Source organism: Lissotriton vulgaris, chromosome 7 (assembly GCF_964263255.1).
Source record: "Lissotriton vulgaris chromosome 7, aLisVul1.2, whole genome shotgun sequence".
Lineage (NCBI taxonomy): Eukaryota > Metazoa > Chordata > Amphibia > Caudata > Salamandridae > Lissotriton > Lissotriton vulgaris.
Genome location: NC_141695.1, coordinates 193,935,534 through 193,958,073, shown reverse-complemented (window position 1 = coordinate 193,958,073; position 22,540 = coordinate 193,935,534). Strand labels below are relative to the sequence as shown.

At 44.9% G+C, this 22,540-nt stretch overlaps 1 protein-coding gene across 2 annotated transcripts in view; it reads left to right on the top strand.

The window, feature by feature from the left end:
* Nucleotides 1–22,540, top strand: part of LOC147701165 (uncharacterized) — a 35,162-nt gene that overhangs the window by 6,844 nt on the left and 5,778 nt on the right. For both annotated transcript variants that reach the window (XM_086929925.1, XM_086929926.1), the window contains exon 2: nucleotides 12,076–12,296. In XM_086929925.1, coding sequence (XP_086786051.1) covers nucleotides 12,122–12,296 — 175 coding nt within the window. In that variant the 5' untranslated portion in view covers nucleotides 12,076–12,121. The remainder of the gene's footprint in view (nucleotides 1–12,075; nucleotides 12,297–22,540) is intronic.

The window sequence follows — 22,540 nt, the reverse complement described above, 5'->3', positions numbered from 1 at the left end:
GCTATTCTGTTGAATAAAGAAATTGAGCCATTTACAGTCGTGTGATGTTAACTACCCATAAAAATGATCTTCTACTCAACTGCATTCACCAGTTGCTAATGACAAACGAGCCTTCCTCAACTGATGGAACGGTTTGTCCCACTTCTGGAATGATGCACAGATGTTTTGGTATGCTAATCTAACCTCCACCACACGCATTCATCAAATGTCTCTGGTAATTCTTCCTTGGTAAAGATAGCTCTCAAAGATTCAATTCACTTAGATCGGCTCCATTGCTTATGGTTTCTTCAGTTGAGGTTTATTATTATGCGCAGGGTGTTGAAACAGGAAGACGAGACGGCGTTGAATTGCTTGGTCATAGTGAGGGCGGAGTCCAGGATGAAGCCCAGGTTGCGTGCATGGTCCGTTGGCTTGGGGGCGGTGCCCAGGGCAGGAGGCCACCAGGAATCGTCCCAGGCCGAGGGGGATGGTCCCAAGATGAGGACTTCTGTCTTGTCAGAATTCAGTTACAGACGGCTGAGCTTCATCCATTCTGCGACGTCTTTCATTCCTTCCTGGAGGCTGGCTCTGGCGGTGGCAGGGTTGTTGGTGAGGGAGAGGATCAGCTGGGTGTCGTCAGCGTAGGAGATGATGTTAAGGTCGTGTTGGCGTGCGATGGCTGCAAGGGGGGTCATGTAGACATTGAAGAGGGTGGGGCTGAGCGAGGATCCTTGTGGGACGCCGCAGATGACTTAAGATGAAAGAATGTCACACCCATTAATTTATGAAACTATTAAGCAAGATACCCATGATCTTTTGAAATACTGCAGTTGTGGGTGGCAGGCAAACTTGCATTAATTTGCAATGGCAGACACCTTACAGAATAGCAAAAAGGTAAAGTTATATAATTCATGATGCAGTTCAATCTGCTGATATATCAATTGAAGTGCATACCTCCACACCTTTCAAAGTAATAAACATTTCAGGTTCGCTCAGAAGTGATTGGTGATTTACCAGAATTTTGCCATTGAGATAGCACAAATCTACACACAGTCTAAATGGCTGGTCTGGTTTTCATGCCAATATGTTGGGCACCAATCACTGTTAAGTTTACATTTCCTGTGTAATTTCCAACTGCCACAATCTACAGTTCTGCTTTCAACCTGTTCTCTACATTTAAGGTTACTCACAGTGCCCTATGTACTCTATACTCAGTGCCTTCTTTTCATTCAAACGTGTGGCCAGAATTTTCCCCACTTTCACAAATTGTGAGAAAAAAACGTTGAACACTCTCTAACTCATTTGTTTCTTGTTTCCTCCCGTGTCCACAGACTGATCTGTTTGCTGCTATTTTCTATGCATTTGGTTAGAGACTCTTCTTTGGTTTCCCTGATCTGGCAGTGGTATTTTCTTTGGGTGGCTCTGTTGGTGTCCTTGTCGGTCTCTTTTCTGCTGGTTCTCCTTTACTCTGTAATTGTGTGTAGTGTACTTTGGTTGCTCTAAGATCTTCTGAGTACCAGTTGGCCTGCTTTCTGGCTCTGTTGTGGTGGCTGTGTTTGAGGGGTACCATGAAGCTGTCCTAGTCGGATAACCAATTGCTGAGTTGGTCTGTGTTGGTGTTTATGTCTCCAGGGAGATTGGATATGGTCTTGCATGGGGGGTTGGGACCAAACTTCTTCTGTTCTGCTGTTAAGTGTGACTAGCCGGAGAGTTATGGTGGATATTATGAGGTGGAGGATGATTATCTGGAAGTGGACTATGGGGTGGTTGGTCCATATGAGGGGTGTAGTGACAGTGAACTTAAAGGTAGAGAAGACTGGGTTGAGGGTATGTCCAGCAGCAAGGGTGGGTTTGGTGACATGCTGGGTAACACAGAGGATATATAGGATCTTGAAGCGTGCAGTGGAGCTGGGGTTGGTCTAGAGTAAGGTCTCCTAGGAGGATGTAGGCGTTGGTGTACCTGGCGAGAGGGGTGACGAAGTCCAGGATCTAGTGAATGAAATTAGTTAAATGACCCGGTGGGCGGTAAGCAATGGCCCTGGTCTGGGTGTAGCTAGCTGTCATTTAGAGCTGGAAGTGAAGGTGCTCCACTGAGGGTATAGTGTTGTTTATGGCTGTGATGCAGTTGAGAGATTCCATGGAAATGACTGTGACTCCTCCTCCTGGTTTGTGTTGTCGGTCCACTCGTGTGATCTTGTATCCTGCCAGCATCGCCAGGATTCAGTCACAAATAGATCTGGGGCATCGTTAGTGAGCAGGTCCCAGATCTCAGTGGCGTGTTTGCAGAGTGAGCAAGTATTAAGTAGCATTCATACAACTGATTCTGGGGTGCTAGTATGCTGGTCATGTTGGTCAGCTTGCTGTGGAAGGGTTGAGTGATTGTAAGTTGTGCCTTTGTTGAGGGTCTGGAGTTTCATGTGAAATTGCCTTTTTTTATGCATGAGTTGGCTCCTTCTGTTGTGTGTGGAGCGATGCGGCCAGAGTGGAGGATTGTGTGGCCAGTGTTGGGCAACAGCAGGAACGCAGCAGAGTACCCTTTGGTGAGTTGTCAGGTCACAGATCCTGGTGCTGGGATATAGTCAAGGTGCAGATGGGCTTTCCTTTGGCGCACCAGCAGCACACCAGCTGCATGTGCCTGCTGTCGATCCATACTGCTGCCGCCATTAAGTAGGTCCTGGGAGGAGATGGGACACAAGAGCGGGGGTGGGGCTTATCAGAAGCAAAAGCATTGGAGAAACAAGTAAGTAGCACAAGGAGGAAGGGATGGTCTGGAGTTGGGGGCAGGCAGGAAGAGGAGCTCAGCACGAGGCAAAAGTGTGGGAAAGAAGAGACACAAAAGGGTGAAAGAGTATAAGAGCGATAAGAAGATACTCAAAATGGGCGAAAACGTTATTAAAAGAGGTTTAACAGTATGTATGAAAAGTGAGCAGAGAGAGGCACAAAAGTGTGAATGAGATAGATACAGAATCAAGAAGCTCAAAAGGGTAAGAAGCGAGCAAAAAGAGGCACATAAGGGTGTAAAGAGAGTGAGAGAGAGAGAGAAGGAGAGAGAGTCACAATGCTCAAATGGGCGAGAAGCGAGCCAACAGAGGCACACAAGGATGAAAGAGAAAGGTGAAAAGTAAGCACAAAAAAAAGACAAAAGGGTGAAAAGAGAGATAGCGAGTCAAGAGTGAGATTAGGAAGAGAGAGATTAAGGAGTATGGATGACGAGGTGGGTGCCTCGAGGCACAGGATCCGGACAATAGAAGACTACACCAACATTTTTGTTATGAAAGCTATAGAATTAACACCATCATTCACAACTTCTAAGCACTATACTAATTCTAGCACCTTAGCCTATTTTGAGTTTCAAAGATGATTCACGCCAGCATGCCTTATTGCAGAACAATAAGCAGGGCCACTGTAATTATGTGAATGTGTGCCTGCGGCCATTTTCAGATAATTATAGTTTCGCCGCATTTGCACATAATCCATCATCAGCAGCAGAATCTTCAGATTTTAACAAAAATGCAGTGACACATGCTGCCGTGCACGGGAAGGCCCTCTGCAAAGGTTGACTTGTTACATTTCTGTTGATTATTGCTATCTTTGGGTAATAAACTAGTACTAATGAGGCACAACCAATGCCCAGACAGTGTTAACACGTTTGAAAATGACAGACTAATGAAGTAATACTATCACAAAATGTGCCATGTTATACTGCATAGTTTGCCTTTTCTTGCTGCATAATTTGCTCCTCAACCATGCTGCATAATCTAGCCCTCCCCTGCCACATAATTCCGGTGGCCGACAATAAATTCTATTTTCAGCCCAGAAAGGCAGCTGTAGGTGCTTGTGATAAGGCACAGTCTACAGCGCTCCCACCCGAGCAGCCAATGAAGATCAAATACTTTGCAACTTCAGTTAAGATGGGTGTGGAATCGTCTCCCTGTGCCCTTCTATCACCTGCTATAAAGTCCGCTCAGATGTTCCGCTCTCTGTGTTTGTTTTTCATAGATAATTCCAGGCTTTGTTAAAACGTTTTAGGATAAATTCAACAAAAAATGGTGTAATGCCCTTTCAACTATTTTCAATCCGAAAGTGTTCTCTCGGAAAGACAACGGGCCTCATTTATGAAAACAGCGATGCGTCACTTTTCACTGCGCCCTCCTTGCGAGACCAGTGATGCGTCAATTTACAGTATGACGCATATTGCGCAAGGAGTTACAGATACATCAGCTATAGGTGCAAAAGTGACACATTGCTGGAGTGTGTCACAAAAGTGACGCACCGGCGGAGTCAAAAGTGACGCACAACCTCATAAATGAGGCCCTACATATTTAACACATAATTTTCAACCTTCATTTCACCATATTGATAAAACATATAACTGATTTAAAGCAATAATTAAATACTACAAATATATTAATGTAAGTCTTATTAACATATCTGCAGGAAGAGAACTTTTTTGAGAAGAATGTGCATTTAATTCGAACTCTGGTATGCCCTCTCTTATGAATTCCTTAGCACTCAAGCCATTCACAGAAGGGAAATTCCAAGAAGGGAAATTAAGCTCCTAAAAGGGGAAGTCAAAAGGTGACATTTATGACAAGGGCCTGCTGTGAAGAAGAACAGAGTTTGAAAGAGAACCAGGAAGTCATTCGATCATAATGGAAAAGAGAACCTACATAGGAAGGACAAGGGCAAGATGTTGCAAACCAACACCCCCGTATTACACTCGCATGACTGACATCTGTTTATTTACAAGACCAAAAGCAGTGGCCGCCAGCACCGGATATGATGTAATGTTGTGTTTCTTCCCCTTCCAGTGTCGATGCTCCGGTAATAACTAGTTTACACTTCGTATCAAATATTGACCAAATTGATGCCGAAGAACCATATATAGAACCATATATTGGAAGAGCCAGGCTCCAGAACGAAGAATGCTGTAGACAACTTAGCTTTTGTGCATAGTAAATTTTAAATCTGGTGCTGTGCTTTGTTTATGCTGCTACACGCTTTAGAGTAGTACGAATCATGCGGCCTTCGCGTGGAATATTGATCACATTTCACATGTGAGTGTAATTGGGTCTTATAAATAGCAAGAATTGTGAATAGGTGAGTAGTGTAACAAGATGCACCGTCACATTCCTAGTTAAGTCAATATTCCCACTTGATTATTTGAAATCGTGTTTAAGTTCAAGTCCACAGCCTCATCGGCTCCAATGAAGTTACAATAAAGTTCAACTAAGTGGTCACTATGGGCCCGATTCACAGAACTAACTTAAGACAAAATCCTAAACTTACTACTTTTGGTATTCACAGAAGTTAGGATTTTGTCCAAACTTAAGTCTGTCTTAAGACAAATTTAAGACAAAATCCTAACTTCTGTGAATACCAAAAGTAGTAAGTTTAGGATTTTGTCTTAAGTTAGTTCTGTGAATCGGGCCCACTGTCATTAATGAAGTCACATTCCAGGTCAAGTCAATGGACAAATTACTTTTTTTGAGTCGTGTTCCAAGTAAACTCAATGGCCACTCTGCCTTGCATAGGATCTCATCAAATGGTACCTTAATGGCCGCTCATCTCATACAACACACATTGTACATTCATTCATTCATTCATCAGTGCCAATCACTGTTACAGTCCGAGCCCTGATCAGCTCAGCAGACTCTCTTGCACGAATGAAGGCGCATTACTTGTCAAAGTTGCCACAACTTTCCTGATAGCAAATTTCTGGTCACCTCAAATGCTTTACGAAGTTTAATGGAGTAAAGGATATGTTTACGGCTAAATTTTCCAGTGTTTATTTTTGTGAATTCTGGTCCTGGATTCTAGTGTTCTCACAACTTAGGAAATTCCTGATTTTACCAGGCTGACACATTCCAAAAGGGCATGAAAGGAAGGTGCAATTGTGTCCAGACAGCAGCCGGGCTCCATCCAGCACGGTTCAGGGTAGCTTCTCGTTTGTGTTCCACGCATGCGCAATGTGGAAAGAAGCATGGAGGGAGTGTAACATGCTATTCTCCCACCGTTTCGACCACGTATGTGCCATATACGCCTATCACTTAAACAAGTCCGTAACCAGCTGAAGTTGCTGTTGTAGCATGTTTATTGCTTGGCAAACAAAACCTGTGCATTTCAGTTACCACTAAAACGTAGAATTTCACATCAGTAGTTTTAATAATTATTATTTTTTTTTTGAGGGGGGGGGGGTCAGTTCGAAACAATGGTTGTAAAGCAGACCTACTGCTAAATTATCCATGGAGCAGGCTTCAGATCCATCCCTCTCAGCCATTGGCTTTCTTCAACCAGTCCATTGGTTTAAGACTTTGTAAATCATGCCTTGGCTCAGCCCAGGTGAAGTATTCATCGCCCGCTACACTATTGGCTGTGTGGGTGTATCCTTCCAGCTCCAATTGAATGCTTGCATCGAACTACATGTACGGCTACTTTACAACTATAATTCTCTGTCCTCTCTGCTGGCACCCTGCCATAATTCTGTTCTAATGTGCTAATGTTGCAGCAGCACAATAGATCTGACCTATTGGCGTTGCCAATGTTTGCCAAATACCAGGAACCCTCTTTTATATGTCTAGATGACAGCCCAGGAGGCGCAGGATAACCTGGTCACTGGAATTGTGTTTAGAGGAGACTGAAAAGAAAGGAACAATCCACAATTATTTCCAAAGCATGTCACTTAATGTGTAAAATCACAATTCAGTTCAGTAGCACACCCGGGGAGCATGTGAGGATGTTTCTTCACACTTCAGCTCAGTAGCACATCTGGGTCGCATGTAAGGGCGTTTCTTCACATTTCAGCTCAGTAGCACACCCGGATAGCATGTTAGGATGTTTCTTCACACTTCAGCTCAGTAGTACACCCGGGTAGCATGTTAGGATGTTTCTTCACACTTCAGATCAGTAGCATACCCGGATAGCATGTTAGGATGTTTCTTTACACTTCAGCTCAGTAGGAGACCCGTATAGAATGTTAGGATGTTTCTTCATGCTTCAGCTCAGTAGCACACCCGGATTGCATGTTAGGATGTTTCTTCACACTTCAGCTCAGTTGCATACCTGGGTAGCATGTTAGGATGTTTCTTCACACTTCAGCTCAGTAGCACACCCGGATAGCATGTAAGGATATTTCTTCACGCTTCAGCTCAGTAGCACACCCGGATTGCATGTTAGGATGTTTCTTCACACTTCAGCTCAGTTGCCTACATGGGTAGCATGTAAGGATGTTTCTTCACACTTCAGTTCTGTGACATTCCCACGTAGCATGTAAGGATGAATCCTCACACTTAAGCTCAGTAGCATACCCGGGTAGCATGTAAGGATGTTTCTTCACACTTCAGCACAGTGGCATACCCGGGTAGCATGTAAGGATGTTTCTTCACGCTTCAGCTCAGTAGCACACCCGGATTGCATGTTAGGATGTTTCTTCACACTTCAGCTCAGTTGCCTACCTGGGTAGCATGTAAGGATGTTTCTTCACACTTCAGTTCTGTGGCATTCCCACGTAGCATGTAAGGATGAATCCTCACACTTAAGCTCAGTAGCATACCCGGGTAGCATGTAAGGATGTTTCTTCACACTTCAGCTCAGTAGCACACCCGGGTAGCATGTAAGGATGTTTCTTCACACTTCAGCTCAGTTGGACACCCGGGTAGCATGTAAGGATGTTTCTTCACACTTCAGCTCAGTAGCACACCCGGATTGCATGTAAGGATATTTCTTCACCCTTCAGCTCTGCAGCATACCCGGGTAGCATGTTAGGATGTTTCTTCACACTTCAGATCAGTAGCATACCCGGATAGCATGTTAGGATGTTTCATCACACTTCAGCTCTGCAGCATACCCGGGTAGCATGTTAGGATGTTTCTTCACGCTTCAGCTCAGTAGCACACCCGGATAGCATGTAAGGATGTTTCTTCACGCTTCAGCTCAGTAGCACACCCGGATTGCATGTAAGGATATTTCTTCACCCTTCAGCTCAGTAGCATACCCGGATAGCATGTTAGGATGTTTCTTCACACTTCAGCTCAGTTGCATACCTGGGTAGCATGTAAGGATGTTTCTTCACACTTCAGTTCTGTGGCATTCCCACGTAGCATGTAAGAATGAATCCTCACACTTAAGCTCAGTAGCACACTTGAATACCATGTAAGGATGAATGTTCACAGTTCAGCTCAGTAGCATACCTGGGTAGCATGTAAGGGTGTTTCTTCACACATCAGCTCAGTAGCACATCTGGTAGCATGTAAGGGCGTTTCTTCACACTTCAGCTCAGTAGCACACCCGGATAGCATGTTAGGATGTTTCATCACACTTCAGCTCTGCAGCATACCCGGGTAGCATGTTAGGATGTTTCTTTACACTTCAGCTCAGTAGGAGACCCGTATAGAATGTTAGGATGTTTCTTCACGCTTCAGCTCAGTAGCACACCCGGATAGCATGTAAGGATGTTTCTTCACGCTTCAGCTCAGTAGCACACCCGGGAAGCATGTAAGGATGTTTCTTCACACTTCAGCTCAGTAGCATACCCGGATAGTATGTAAGGATGTTTCTTCACACTTCAGCTCAGTAGCATACCCGGTAGCATGTAAAGGTGTTTCTTCACACTTCAGCTCAGTAGCACACCTGGGTAGCATGTATTTATCTATTTATTTATTTAATTAAAGATTTTTATATAACGCTGGCTAGACCCGAAGGTATCAGAGCGCTTTACATTAGGTTCGACAATATAACAGAAAATGATAGCAATTACACAATATGTCAAAAAATAAGCAATACATTGAGAGAGGAGAGAAGGAGAAACATAAATAGTGGAGGGTAAAAGAGGAACTGTGAGGAGGGAGAATGAGGGAAGAGACAACAGGAGAGACGAAAGGAAGTCTGTCTAAAGACCGACTGGGTAGGTGATGTCCAAGGAGGGAATCCACGGCCCGTCTCCCCTTTAGCTAAACAAGGTGCTCCATCGGGCATCAGTCAAAATAGCTAGGTCTCAATTGACAAGGGAAAGTTCACAGATAAACAGGGTGGGGACTAAGGGCAAGGACAGGTGAGGGCAAAGGTTAGTAGCTGGAAAGAGGAGAAGAGTAGAGCGGCGAGGGGTAGGGGGAAGGGGGAGGAGGGAGATAAGGTCAGGAGAGACGCAGGAGGGTTTGCCCAAAGACTGACTGGGTAGGTGCTGGTCAAGGAGGGAATCCATAGCCCATCTCCCCTTTAGCTCTCTAGGTAGTTCCACCAGACATCAGTCAAAATGGCCAGGTCTCAGCTGTCTAGGGAAAGTTTTCAGAGTAAACGTCCTGCTGGGTGAGCGGGAACAGGGTAATGAGTGAAGGTTGGTCGAGGGCCGAATGATGGCCAATTATTTTAGACCAGGAGAGGAAAGAGGATTGGGGAGGGTCTCACTGAGGCGGCCATCTGTAAGTCCGGCAAGGGGGATGAGTCCTTGAAAGTTCAAATTCAGTCAGCCCCCATGATTCTCTATAGCCCAGAAGGAAAGTGGAAGGGCGGCCATCTTGAGATCAAGTGGTGCAAGTGAGGGGGTGTCCCTGGTCTGAGAAGAGGCCCGCTTCATTTGGATGGACCTGGGGTCACTCGCGTAGCTTCAAGTGGTCGGGAGTTACCGGGTGGCGGCCATCCCAGGGTCAGGCCAATCCAGCAATTGAGTGGTGGTGGAACTTTCCTGGATGCGTACCGACTGGCCATAAGATAAAAGGTGAGTTGTAAGTCGATCAAGACATTGAGTGTAAGGATCAATCCGCAACAAATAAACTCTGGTTTTGTGAGTTATCAAGGGAGAAAAATTCTCCAGTGGGGGGGGACCGAGTTGGCCATCTTAGGGAAGGACAGTCTCAACTTACGAGATGGTGCTCATTATAGGTCCATTGCCGGTGTCTTCATTCAAAGGTCTCCTCCGGTCTGATCATGGTGGGAGGAAGTCAGGGTTAGCTCCTCTCGGTGTTCCGGTGCTTGACGGGCGTAATAGAAGTTGTGGGGAGAGCTGCCAGTGGAACAGGAGCGGCCATTTTGGGGTCAGTCAGTCTCTCTTTCGGGATGGCATTCTGGGCAGAACCAGCAGAGAAATGCACTCCGATCCAGGTTCCCAGCACCCGTCCCCAGGGTGGTTAACCGTCTGTATATCACTGAAACTCTAGTTCTGTGTCAGTATTTTGTTATTTGCAGTTTTATATAACACAAACTCGACCGGAAGGTATTGGAGGTACATAAACACTGTTACTAATCATTTTTAAACAAAGTCGCACTTTTTTAAGGCATGTGATTTTCCCAGAATCACACGTTGTTGAGCCGACGCCATGAATTGAATCTGGTTCCTCAGTTCCAATGTTGGCAGTTCTGGCCATAACGCCAAATCTCCTCTCCTAGTAGAGAAATCTATCTGTATCATCTCCAGACATAGCAGTGTGGACTTAAATGGACTACAGTACGTAGTTTAGAATAAGACTTCAAGCGCTGCAATCAGCTGTTATTTTTGGGCTTAAGGTGGCCACTTCTTCACTCTTGAGATCTGTAGCACACCCGGGTAGCATGTAAGGGTGTTTCTTCACACTTTAGTTCTGAAGCACACCCAGGTAGCTTGTAAGGATGTCTCTTCAAACTTCAGCTCAGTAGCATGCCCGGGTAGCATGTAAGGGTGTTTCTTCACACTTCAGCTCAGTAGCACACCCTGGTAGCGTGTAGGGATGTTTCTTCACACTTCAGCTCAGTAGCACATCCCGGTAGTATGTAAAGATGTTTCTTCACACTTCAGCTCAGTAGCATACCCGGGTAAGATGTAAGGGTGTTTCTTCACACTTCAACTCTGGAGCATACCCGGGTAGCATGTTAGAATGTTTCTTCACACTTCGGCTCAGTTGCATACCCGGGTAGCATGGAAGGGTGCTTCTTCACACCTTAGCCCAGTAGCATACCCGGGTAGCATGTAGGATGTTTCTTCAAACTTCAGCTCAGTAGCATACCTGGGTAGCATGAAAGGATGTTTCTTCATACTTCAGCTCAGTAGCATACCGGGGTAGCATGTGGGATGTTTCTTCACACTTCAGCTCAGTAGCATACCCAGGTAGCATGTAGGATGTTTCTTCACACTTTAGCTCAGTAGCAAACCTGTGTATCATGTAAGGATGTTTCTTCACACTTCAGCTCAGTAGCATACCCGGGTAGCATGTGGGATGTTTCTTCACACTTCAGTTCAATAGCATATCTAGGTAGCATGTAAGGATGTTTCTTCACACTTCAGCTCAGTAGCGTACCCGGGTAGCATGTAAGGGTGTTTCTTCAGACTTCAGCTCTGGAGCACACCCAGGTAGCATGTAAGGGTGTTTCTTCACACCTCGGCTCGGTAGCAAACCTGTGTATCATGTAAGGATGTTTCTTCACACTTCAGCTCAGTAGCAAACCTGTGTATCATGTAAGGATGCTTCTTCACACTTCAGCTCAGTAGTATACCTGGGTAGCATGTAAGGATGTTTCTTCACACTTCAGCTCAGTAGCATACCCGGGTAGCATGTGGGATGTTTTTTCACACTTTAGTTCAGTAGCATACCTAGGTAGCATGTAAGGATGTTTCTTCACACTTCAGCTCAGTAGCGTACCCGGGTAGCATGTAAGGGTGTTTCTTCAAACTTCAGCTCGGTAGCATACCCGGGTAGCATGTAAGGATGTTTCTTCACACTTCAGCTCAGTAGCATACCTGGGTAGCATGTAAGGATGTTTCTTCACACTTCAGCTCAGTAGCATACCTGGGTAGCATGTAAGGGTGTTTCTTCAAACTTCAGCTCGGTAGCATACCCGGGTAGCATGTAAGGGTGTTTCTTCAAACTTCAGCTCGGTAGCATACCCGGGTAGCATGTAAGGATGTTTCTTCACACTTCAGCTCAGTAGCATACCTGGGTAGCATGTAAGGATGTTTCTTCACACTTCAGCTCAGTAGCATACCCGGGTAGCATGTAAGGATGTTTCTTCACACTTCAGCTCAGTAGCATACCTGGGTAGCTTGTAATGATGTTTCTTCACACTTCAGCTCAGTAGCATACCTGGGTAGCATGTAAGGATGTTTCTTCTTGTCTGTCTCTTTTCTCCTAGATAATCAAGTTCCATAACTGAACAACAAAGAAGGTGACGATTGAAGATGAACTTGCACCTGAAATTTGCAACTTTTTTGACACTCTGCTTCAGCGTCCTCTTCATCATCATTACTTTGTCGTCAAACCATTGGATATCCACCAATGAACGCAATGGATACGAGTTCATGGGGCTCTGGAAGGCCTGCAACCGCTTAGCTTGTGAGAGCTTGACTGGTGGAGGTGAGACATGCTCTGCTACTCTGCCTTTTTGTGGTTAAGGTTCTGGCAGGGCCCTTTGATCATGAGGTATAGGCGAAACCTAAAAGATGATCCTTATAATATATATAAAATTGCATTCCAAGCAATCAGTTGTCAGAGGTGCACTGACTACACATAGATTAAAATACAGCCCTAATTAAAATACAGCGTGTTTGACGTGCTATGTTATTTTCCTTATCTGTCCCATACAAAATATAGCAAATTGGCAACCCCTGTTTCAATAGAGCTAACGGGGCCTTAACCATATTTATTTTATTTTATTTAACCTTACTGTCCTTCCTTCTTTTCCCTCTTAAATTTGGTTTTGTCCACACCCTTCCGAACAAGGCTTGAGAGACAAAGTCAGCAGCTCAGAGTCTTTGCATGAATAGTTTATTGCATTTACAAGAGGGTAGATGCAGCCCATCAAATGTGGTAACGCGGCAGGTCCAGTTACCATGAGAAGCACCCACAACCTGAAAAGGAAAAGCCTTCTCCTACCTGGAGAGAAATGCCATCTTCCAGTCCCCTCTCTGTCCCGGCTCTTTAAAAATGTTTACCCATGGTGATGGGAGCGATTTCCTCTTTCAACAAGAACTTTTGCGTTCTCAAATATGCAGACTTATGGCTCTGAATACCTCTTTTCTGGCTCTGAATATCTCTCTGATGGCTCTCAATACCTCTCTTTGGGCTCTCACTCCCTCTTTGATGGCTCTGAATACCTCTCTGATTGCTCTGAATACCTCTCTTATGACTCTCAACACATCTCTTCTGACTCTCAAGACCTCTCTTATAACTCTTAATACCTCTCTTATGGCTCTGAATACCTCTCCTATGGCTCTCAATACCTCTCTTATGGCTCTCAATATCTCTCTTATGGCTTCCAATGCCTATCTTAGGGCTCTCAATACCTCTCACATGGCTCTCAATACCTCTCTTATGACTCTCAACACCTATCTTATGACTCTCAATACCTCTTGTATGGCTCCCAATACATCTTATTTGGATGTGAATACCTCTCTTACGACTCTCGATACCTATCTTATGACTCTCAATACCTATCTTATGACTCTCAATACCTCTTGTATGGCTCTCAATACCTTTCTTATGGCTCTGAATACCTCTCTTATGACTCTCAACACCTCTTTTATGACTTTGAATACCTCTCTTATGGCTCTGAATACCTCTCTTATGGCTCTGAATACCTCTCCTATGGCTCCCAAGACCTCTCTGATGGCTCTAAATACCACTCTGATGGTTCTCAATAATTCTCGTATGGCTCTCAATACCTATCCTATGGCTCTGAATACCTCTGTTATGACTCTCAATACCTATCTTATGGCTCTCAAAACCTCTCTTATCACTCTCAATACCACTCTTAAGGCTTTCAATACCCTTCAATACTTCTCTGATAGCTCTCAACACTTCTTTTTTGGATCTGAATACCTCTCTTATGACTCAATACCTATCTTATGACTCTCAATACCTCTCATATGGGTCTCAAAACCTCTCTTATGGCTCCAAATACCTCTCTTATGACTCTCAACACCTGTTGTATGGCTCTCAATACCTCTCTTATGAATTTCAATACCTCTCTTAAGGCTTTCAATACCTCTCAATACTTCTCTGATAGCTCTCAACACTCGCATGGCTCTAAATAACTCTCTTATGGCTCTCAATGCCGCTTTGATGGCTCTGAATACCTCTCTTATGGCTCTCAAAACCTCCTGTATGGCACTCAATACTATCTTATGGCTCTGAATACCTCTCTTATGACTTTCAATACCTATCTTAGGGCTCTCAATACCTCCCACATGGCTCTCAATACCTTTCTTATGGCTCTCAATGCCTCTCTTATGACTCCGAATACCTCTCTTATGGCTCTCGATACCTCTCCTATGGCTCTCAATACCTCTCTGATGGCTATCAATACCTATCTTATGGCTCTCAATACCTATCATATGGCTCTCAATACCTCTCACATGGCTCTGAATACCTCTCGTATGGCTCTGAATACCTCTCATATGGCTCTGAATACCTCTCTTAACGCTCTCAATACCTCTCCTATGGCTCTCAATACCTCTCTGATGACTATCAATACCTATCTTATGGCTCTCAATGCCTTTCTTATGACTCTCAATACCTCTCTTATGACTCTGAATACCTCTCGTATGGCTCTCAATACCTTTTGTATGGCTCATGATACCTCTCTTATGACTCTCAATACCTAGATTATGGCTCTCAATATCTCTTGTATTGCTCTGAATACCTCTCTTATGGCTCTCAATACCTCTCCTATGGCTCTCAATACCTCTCTGATGGCTATCAATACCTATCTTATGGCTCTCAATACCTATCATATGGCTCTCAATACCTCTCACATGGCTCTGAATACCTCTCGTATGGCTCTGAATACCTCTCATATGGCTCTGAATACCTCTCTTAACGCTCTCAATACCTCTCCTATGGCTCTCAATACCTCTCTGATGACTATCAATACCTATCTTATGGCTCTCAATGCCTTTCTTATGACTCTCAATACCTCTCTTATGACTCTGAATACCTCTCGTATGGCTCTCAATACCTTTTGTATGGCTCTCAATACCTCTCTTATGACTCTCAATACCTAGATTATGGCTCTCAATATCTCTTGTATTGCTCTGAATACCTCTCTTATGGCTCTCAGACCTCTCCTATGGCTCTCAATACCTCTCTGATGGCTATCAATACCTATCTTATGGCTCTCAATGCCTTTCTTATGACTCTCAATACCTCTCTTATGACTCTGAATACCTCTCGTATGGCTCTCAGTACCGCTCATATGGCTCAGAATACCTCTCTTATGGGTCTCAATACCTCTCCTATGGCTCTCAATACCTCTCTGATGGCTCTCAATACCAGTCTAATGACCCTCAATACCTCTCTTATGACTCTCAATACTTATTGTACGGGTCTCAATACCTCTCGTATGGCTATCAATACCTCCCGTATGGCTCTCAATACCTCTCTTATGACTCTCAATACCTAGATTATGGCTCTCAATATCTCTTGTATGGCTCTCAATACCTCGCTTATGGCTCTGAATACCTCTCTTATGACTCTCAATACCTCTCCTATGGCTCTCAAATACCTCTTCAATGGCTCTCAATACCTATCTTATGGATCTGAATACCTCTCTTATGACTCTCAATACCACTCTGATGGCTCTCAATACCTCTTGTATGGCTCGCAATACCTATCTTATGGCTCAGAATACCTCTCTCATGACTCTCAATACCTCTCCTATGGCTCTCAAATACCTCTTCAATGGCTCTCAATACCTATCTTATGGATCTGAATACCTCTCTTATGACTCCCAATACCTATCTTATGACTCTCAATACCTCTCGTATGGCTCTCTTATGGCTCTCAATACCTCTCTGATGGCTCTCAATACCTCTCTTAGTCATGTGTTCTAGCACAGTTTGCCTAGTCTGCATATAGCCCAAATCAATAACTTCATGCTTTTGAGGGGCTGAGGATCTCAATTAAGACTCTTACAAGTGGAAGTAGAGGAATTTACCCAGAGTTCACTAAGAAAAGCAAAGGCTGAAGAAGCCTTGCTGGCTGTGTCGAGACCTTTAAAGACCAACCTCTTGCTTCTTTGGCACTAAAATAATTTGAGAAAATCTAATATAAAACCGGTGCCTCTAGAAGCCAGAGATACCATATTGTGATTTGTTATTTACAGTGAAAGAAAAAAGTGATATACAAGGTACTTCCAGTGAATTGCTTTTGGTAGTCCTTGAGTGCAGGAAGATAACAGGTAAACTTCTTGCGTGAAGTGTGGGCCCATCACTCAATATTCCTTATTACAAAAATGTATTTTGAAGCAGAAAATACATCAATAGCCCTTATCCTACCACCAAGGTAGCAATATTCCAAGACAAGCTCAGTAACTCCACCCTCCAGTCAGGTCTGGCTGCCTCAGTGCTGCCTCTATATCAATCCACAGAGTGTTTAGATTGACCATTAGTTGCTCCAGAGGGTTGGAGTTGTATGGCTGTGGTCAAGGGCCCCTCTGGGGGACCTTGTATAGATGTGTAGTCAGCTGGAGGTTGGACATGCCAGGCTAAAGGATGTCCTGCCATGGGTTAAGATGTCATGCAGGATCTTGTGGCACTGCAGGAGGTGAGGATGGGTTAAACTTGATGCACCACCCCTGTTTGTGGCAACCAAGATGGTAGTGATGTCATGAGTGATAATGGACATAAATGAGCCCTGTCAATAGGCTGCGGGGCTTCTGCTCTTCCACTTTCGGGTGGACCTACAAGTAATGATTGTGACTGTCCTTTATGACTAAAGCATATGGATGAGTTTTCACAACAATGTATGATACACATTCTGAGTCAGACAGTATGTGCTTGACATTTAACCTTATTTAAATGAGATCTGTTGGAGCTATTGTAGACAAAAATCTATTTCAAGAACATGGTTACCCTGTATTTCACAGATGCCTCCTGTTCATATATAAGTAGTTTTAAAAAAGGCAGTATCTCTGAAAGGGGTTGTGAGAAAGTGGTTTATTAATATGGGCAGATTAATGGCCATAAAATGAAATAAAGTCACTGTCTTATTAGGTCCAGTCAAAGATTTCAGTAATTTAAACCTGCAGATCAACTCCTGGTAACGGGCCAGACTGGCTACAGGGTGGTTTGTTCTAAATAAACAATGCAAAAATAAATGGTTTTAAAGTAGGCTTTAAGCACACTTTAAAACCATTTGTTTTTGCATTGTTTATTTAGAGGCACTCCAAGTATGAATATGGCCAGCAGGTCCTCGGCAACAAAACCAGACCCCATGCTGCCAGCCCATAAAAACACCTAGGGGCATATTATCAAGCCTGTGCGCTAAAATTATCGCCGCTTTATCGGCCGAAAACGGCCGATAAAGCGGCGATTATGGGCTTGATAATATGCTCTATGGAATTCCAATCGAAGCACATGTTAGATGTCTTCACATCTAACATGTGCTTCGATTGGAATTCCACAGAGCATATTATCAAGCCCATTATCGCCGCTTTATCGGCCGTTTTCGGCCGAGAAAGCGGCGATAATTTTAGCGCACAGGCTTGATAATATGCCCCCAAGTAGCCAGTCCAGCCCTGGGAGCTCTGGCAAGCATGCAGTCAATGATCATTCCTGGGATTGAAAATGACCCTCCTCTTGGCAAGCAACCCTCCCATTGTAGAGATGCCCTGGCTATAAGGGGACAAACTCCTACCCATGGCCTTAACCTACAGACCGGGCGTGGCAGATGCTGTTCTGTGGAAAACAGACGTGCTACCTCCATGTATGGCTCACACATGTTTCCTGCAGAGCAGTGACTGGGACCCCATTCTCTGTGACCTCTTGAAAGTGATGTCCACCATCCTCAGGGATCACCAGTTTACCTTCTTTGTCCAACTCCCATGTAAAGGGTACCAAGGCATGCTCTACCCTCTCTTCCTGGGACTAGGCTGCTCCTAGAGCTACACTAGTCAGCCTTGTAAAGTTGCTACCTCTGTTTGGCTTTTTGGGACATACAGAGTCCCCCTTTTTATGTACACAGCCATATGGCACCACTGGCTTCTTCCCACCAAAATGTCACTTCTTCTGTTCAGATGAGATAGGGAATCCCTCTCCTTGTATACATTATTCTGGCCTTCTCTTACTGCCTGCTGAGGGAATAGAAACAAACCTTCTTGTGGTCACTCCCAGGTACCTTTTGGACACTCAGGTGCTGAGCCAGAGGGCAGCCTATCTCGCATGTTCTCTAGGCATAGTGAGGTTGGAGACCATTCGGTGCTGGTGTAGCTCTGTGAAGCAGTTACTCAAGAAGTGCTCCTTCATTAAAAAATTGTACAGCCCATCACAACTCTATACCTTAGGAGTTTTTACCCAACCTTACAGTGCCTTACTGGATAAGTCTACAAAATCCACCTAAAATTTGTGTGCCTGTTTCTGGCCATCACTGAACTATATACAATACTTCTCTGGGACTAAACAAAACATTCAGCTGAGGGTCCCTTTCATGGAATCATACCTAGCCTGGTCGGCTGCATCTAGTGTCAGTGGTGTATCCCTCTCAACAATGGACATGTGCTCCCTCAAGCTAACCCGCCTAACTCCCTCTGGGACTCTTCGCATATGCATGCCCACCTCCCTCCTATGCTGCAAACCACTTATCTATGTCACCACCACATAACTAAGCACCCGGGGCCTTATTTATGAAGGCCTTGCGTCAGTTTTGCGCTGCCGGTGCGTCACTTTTTGTGACGCACCAGCGGTGTAAAAAATGCGCCTCGTTGCGCCATATTTAAAAAGTGACGCATCTAGGTAGATGCGTCACTTTTTAAACCCCTGCGCCACATTATACCTGCGTCAGGTATAATGTATGTAGAGGGGGCGTTCCCCCGCAAAAAGCCTCGTAATAGTGACGCAGTGAAATCTATGAGATTTCACTGCGTCACTTTTAGGATGCTGTTGCGTCAAAATCTTGCGCCTGCCTCACAGCAGGCGTAAGACTGACGCAAGCCCTTTCACATGGGGCTTTCCCCATGTGAAAGGACGCATTGCTGGAGTTGCGTCACTTTTGTGACACACTCCAGCAATGCGTCACTTTTGCGCTTACAGATACGTCAGAAATACTGACGTATCTGTAAGTCCTTGCGACATGATGCGTCTACATTAAATATGACGCATCAGGAATGTCGTAAGGAGTGCCCAGTGAAAAGTGACGCATCGCTGTTTTCACGCAGTGATGCGTCACTTTTTATAAATGAGGCCCCCGGTCTTTTGGGATATGGACTCTGCATTTATCTCTCTTCATTTCACTCACTTCAGTGTCACTGCCACCATGATCACTGGACTCAGAGGCCCTTCTTAACCTCAAGTTCATCTTGCACTGGCTCCTCTAATAGGCCAGCAGGGCCTTCTTCTCTCCAGGAAAAATATTATCTTGCTTCTGGAGTGCTCCCATTCCACTGACAAAACAGAATTTTAAAAACGGTTTTATTTCATTTGGTTTCACTTAGTGGGTGTGATAAGGCAGGGCCTTGCTAAGACTTATAGGTGCAGTGGACCTAAACCTGGCATCTTACACCACCAATGCGTCAAACAATATTCACTTGCATTGCTTCGTTTTATCCAGCTAGTAGCTGCACTTTAAGATAATATATTACCGTTTTGCAACGGCTTGAATCAAATAATCAAGACTAAAAACATACAAGTTAAAACAACGTGGCAACAGGCATAATTTGCTACCTCGTCAAATGCCGAGGGACGACAAACCAGTGATTAAAGTAACAGATCCAGAAAAAATGTAGCATCTAAAAGACAGAAAGAAGGAATTTGCAAAGATTGTCCCTCAGGTATGCCATGTACCATGTCACTGAAGCACTCAAGCTTTTTATTTACCTGCATGTTAGAATCAATGACCTTTAGCTTAACTTTGAACATAAATAGAGCCTCAAACATCCTGTTGTGCTAAGTGCTCGTGGCTAAACATTGAGGAGTGGATGTAGGTGTCACACGTGGACTGTGGCCCATCGACAAGTAGGACTGTGCCCCAAAAAGAGTTGTTTTGTGAGAGTGGTTTCGGAAATAGAAGAGGAGATGCCAGACCTACATTCAGACATTCATCACACAGGTAAAGCTCAAATACACATGCTGCCCTTTCAGAACACCTCAGAGGAAGATCTAGGAATACCATGCAGAAAATGTAATTGCCCTCTAACTCACATTAGAGTCGAAAAAGTGTTAAAAAGGGAGAAAGCTAATATTGTTTTTAGCTTAAAGAATAGAGAGTCTCCCTCCTTAGTTAGTAAATATAATGAAAAGACATAATATCAAATTATGGATATAAGACCAAAAGGCATGCACTGAGGACATTTGAAGAAGCACACAAAAAATCCAAATTGAAATACACAAATGATTTACTGACGCACCCATTGTAGCTTCATTCAAAACTTCCTATATTAAACAATAAAATGACAAAGATATAATAATGTAAAGCATGTAGAGGATTATGTCCATGATGGAACTATCGCGATGGAGTAGCCGTGAAAACTTTCCAAGCAGAGGGGCTGTCGCTGAAAAGTGAACCTGAAACAGCCAAGTCGTCAGAAGAGATCAGCTCAAAGATACCTTAAACATTTGTTATTCTATGGCACATGCCTTGTTAGCACAGGCCCAGTCCAGGACTGTGCCTCACTGGGACTCACTGGAGTTTGCGCCCAGTCCTGGAGAAGGTGAGGTTGTATGGTTAACTTCTTCCTGGAAATTATGCACAGCTCTGGGGCTCTAGAGGCACTGACATGGGTGAAAATGATCTAGTTGACTGCCCCTAGTACTGATCCTACTTCATACAACCCCAAGATGCCCTCAAGCACTGTCAGTCAGTCCTCAGAGCCCCTCAGTCTGCCCTCAGCCACTACACTTGTACTTACACCAATCCAGGCAGCCCTCACAGCCCCTCAGTCTGCCCTCAGCCACTGCACTTGTACTTACAACAATCCAGGCAGCCCTCACAGCCCCTCAGTCTGCCCTCAGCCACTGCACTTGTACTTACACCAATCCAGTCAGTCCTCAGAGCCCCTCAGTCTGCCCTCAGCCACTGCACTTGTACTTACACCAATTCAGGCAGCCCTCAGAGACACTCAGTCTGCCCTCAGCCACTGCACTTGTACTTACACCAATCCAAACAGCCCTCAGAGACCCTCAGTCTGCCCTCAGCCACTGCACTTGTACTTACACCAATCCAGGCAGCCCTCACAGCCCCTCAGTCTGCCCTCAGCCACTGCACTTGTACTTACACCAATCCAGTCAGTCCTCAGAGCCCCTCAGTCTGCCCTCGGCCACTGCACTTGTACTTACACCAATCCAGGCAGCCCTCAGAGCCCCTCAGTCTGCCCTAAACCACTGCACTTTTATTTACACTAATCCAGGTAGCCCTTAGAGATTCTCAGTGGATGTATGACGTTATAACGCATACCATTACAACTACCTACCATTACAACGCGACCATTACAACGCATACCATTACAACGCATAGCGCTTAGAGGTGCTGGATAGTGGTAAGTATAATTTACTATTCCAACTCCAGTCCCCGTGGACACTAGGGAAGGTGTTGGATAGTAAATTAAACGTATTCCCTATCCTAGAGCGCCCCCCAGCACAATGCGTTGTAATGGTATGCGTTGTAATGGTCGCGTTGTAATGGTAGGTAGTTGTAAAAGTTGCGTTGTAACGGTTGTATACCTTCTCAGTTGACAAGAGACATCACTTGACACCTCCAAAAAAACCATAAGAATCTATCAGAGTTGTAATGATATAAGCCAGGAGTAGCCGGAGACTCATGTTCTGATAACACACTCATCCAGCATGGCCTCAGTGACTCTTATATTGCTCCCACACTTAGCTGGTCCTTAATCACTACTGTTCACCCTAAAAACAATACAGTGCCCTCAGATACATTCAGCATGTCTAAAAGAGGTGCTGAGCATGTCTTCATTAACCAAAGCTGGACTTTACAGTCCTTCAGCTGACTTTAGAGGCCCTCAGTCTGCCCTTAAACACTCCCAGGAGGCCCTGAAAGTAGAAATTGCACCCTACCCGCACCTCAGACTTTGACTCCAGACACAATCAGCTGGCCCTCTTGGAGCGTTCATCCAGCCTTCAGACACCTCCACATGGTCCTAACACACCAGCAGGCCTTCATGGAGTGCCATCCATCCTTCAGAGACCCCACATGAGCCTTATACACCAGCAGGTCCTCATGGAGTGTTCATCCAGCCTTCAGACACCTCCACATGATCCTCATACACCAGCAGGCCCTCATGGAGTGCCCTCCATCCTTCAGACACCTCCACATGGTCCCTACACACCAGCAGGCCCTCTTGGAGCGTTCATCAGCCTTCAGACACCTCCACATGGTCCTTACACACCAGCAGGCCCGCATGGGGTGCCATTCGTCTTTCAGACACATCCACATGGTCCTTACACACCAGCAGGCCCTCATGAGGTGTCATCCATCCTTCAGAGACCCCACATGGTCCTTATACACCAGCAGGCCCGCATGGAGTGTCCTCCATCCTTCAGACACCTCCACATGGTCCTTATACACCAGCAGGCCCTCATGAGGTGTCATCCATCCTTCAGAGACCCCACATGGTCCTTATACACCAGGATGGCCCTCATGAAATGTCA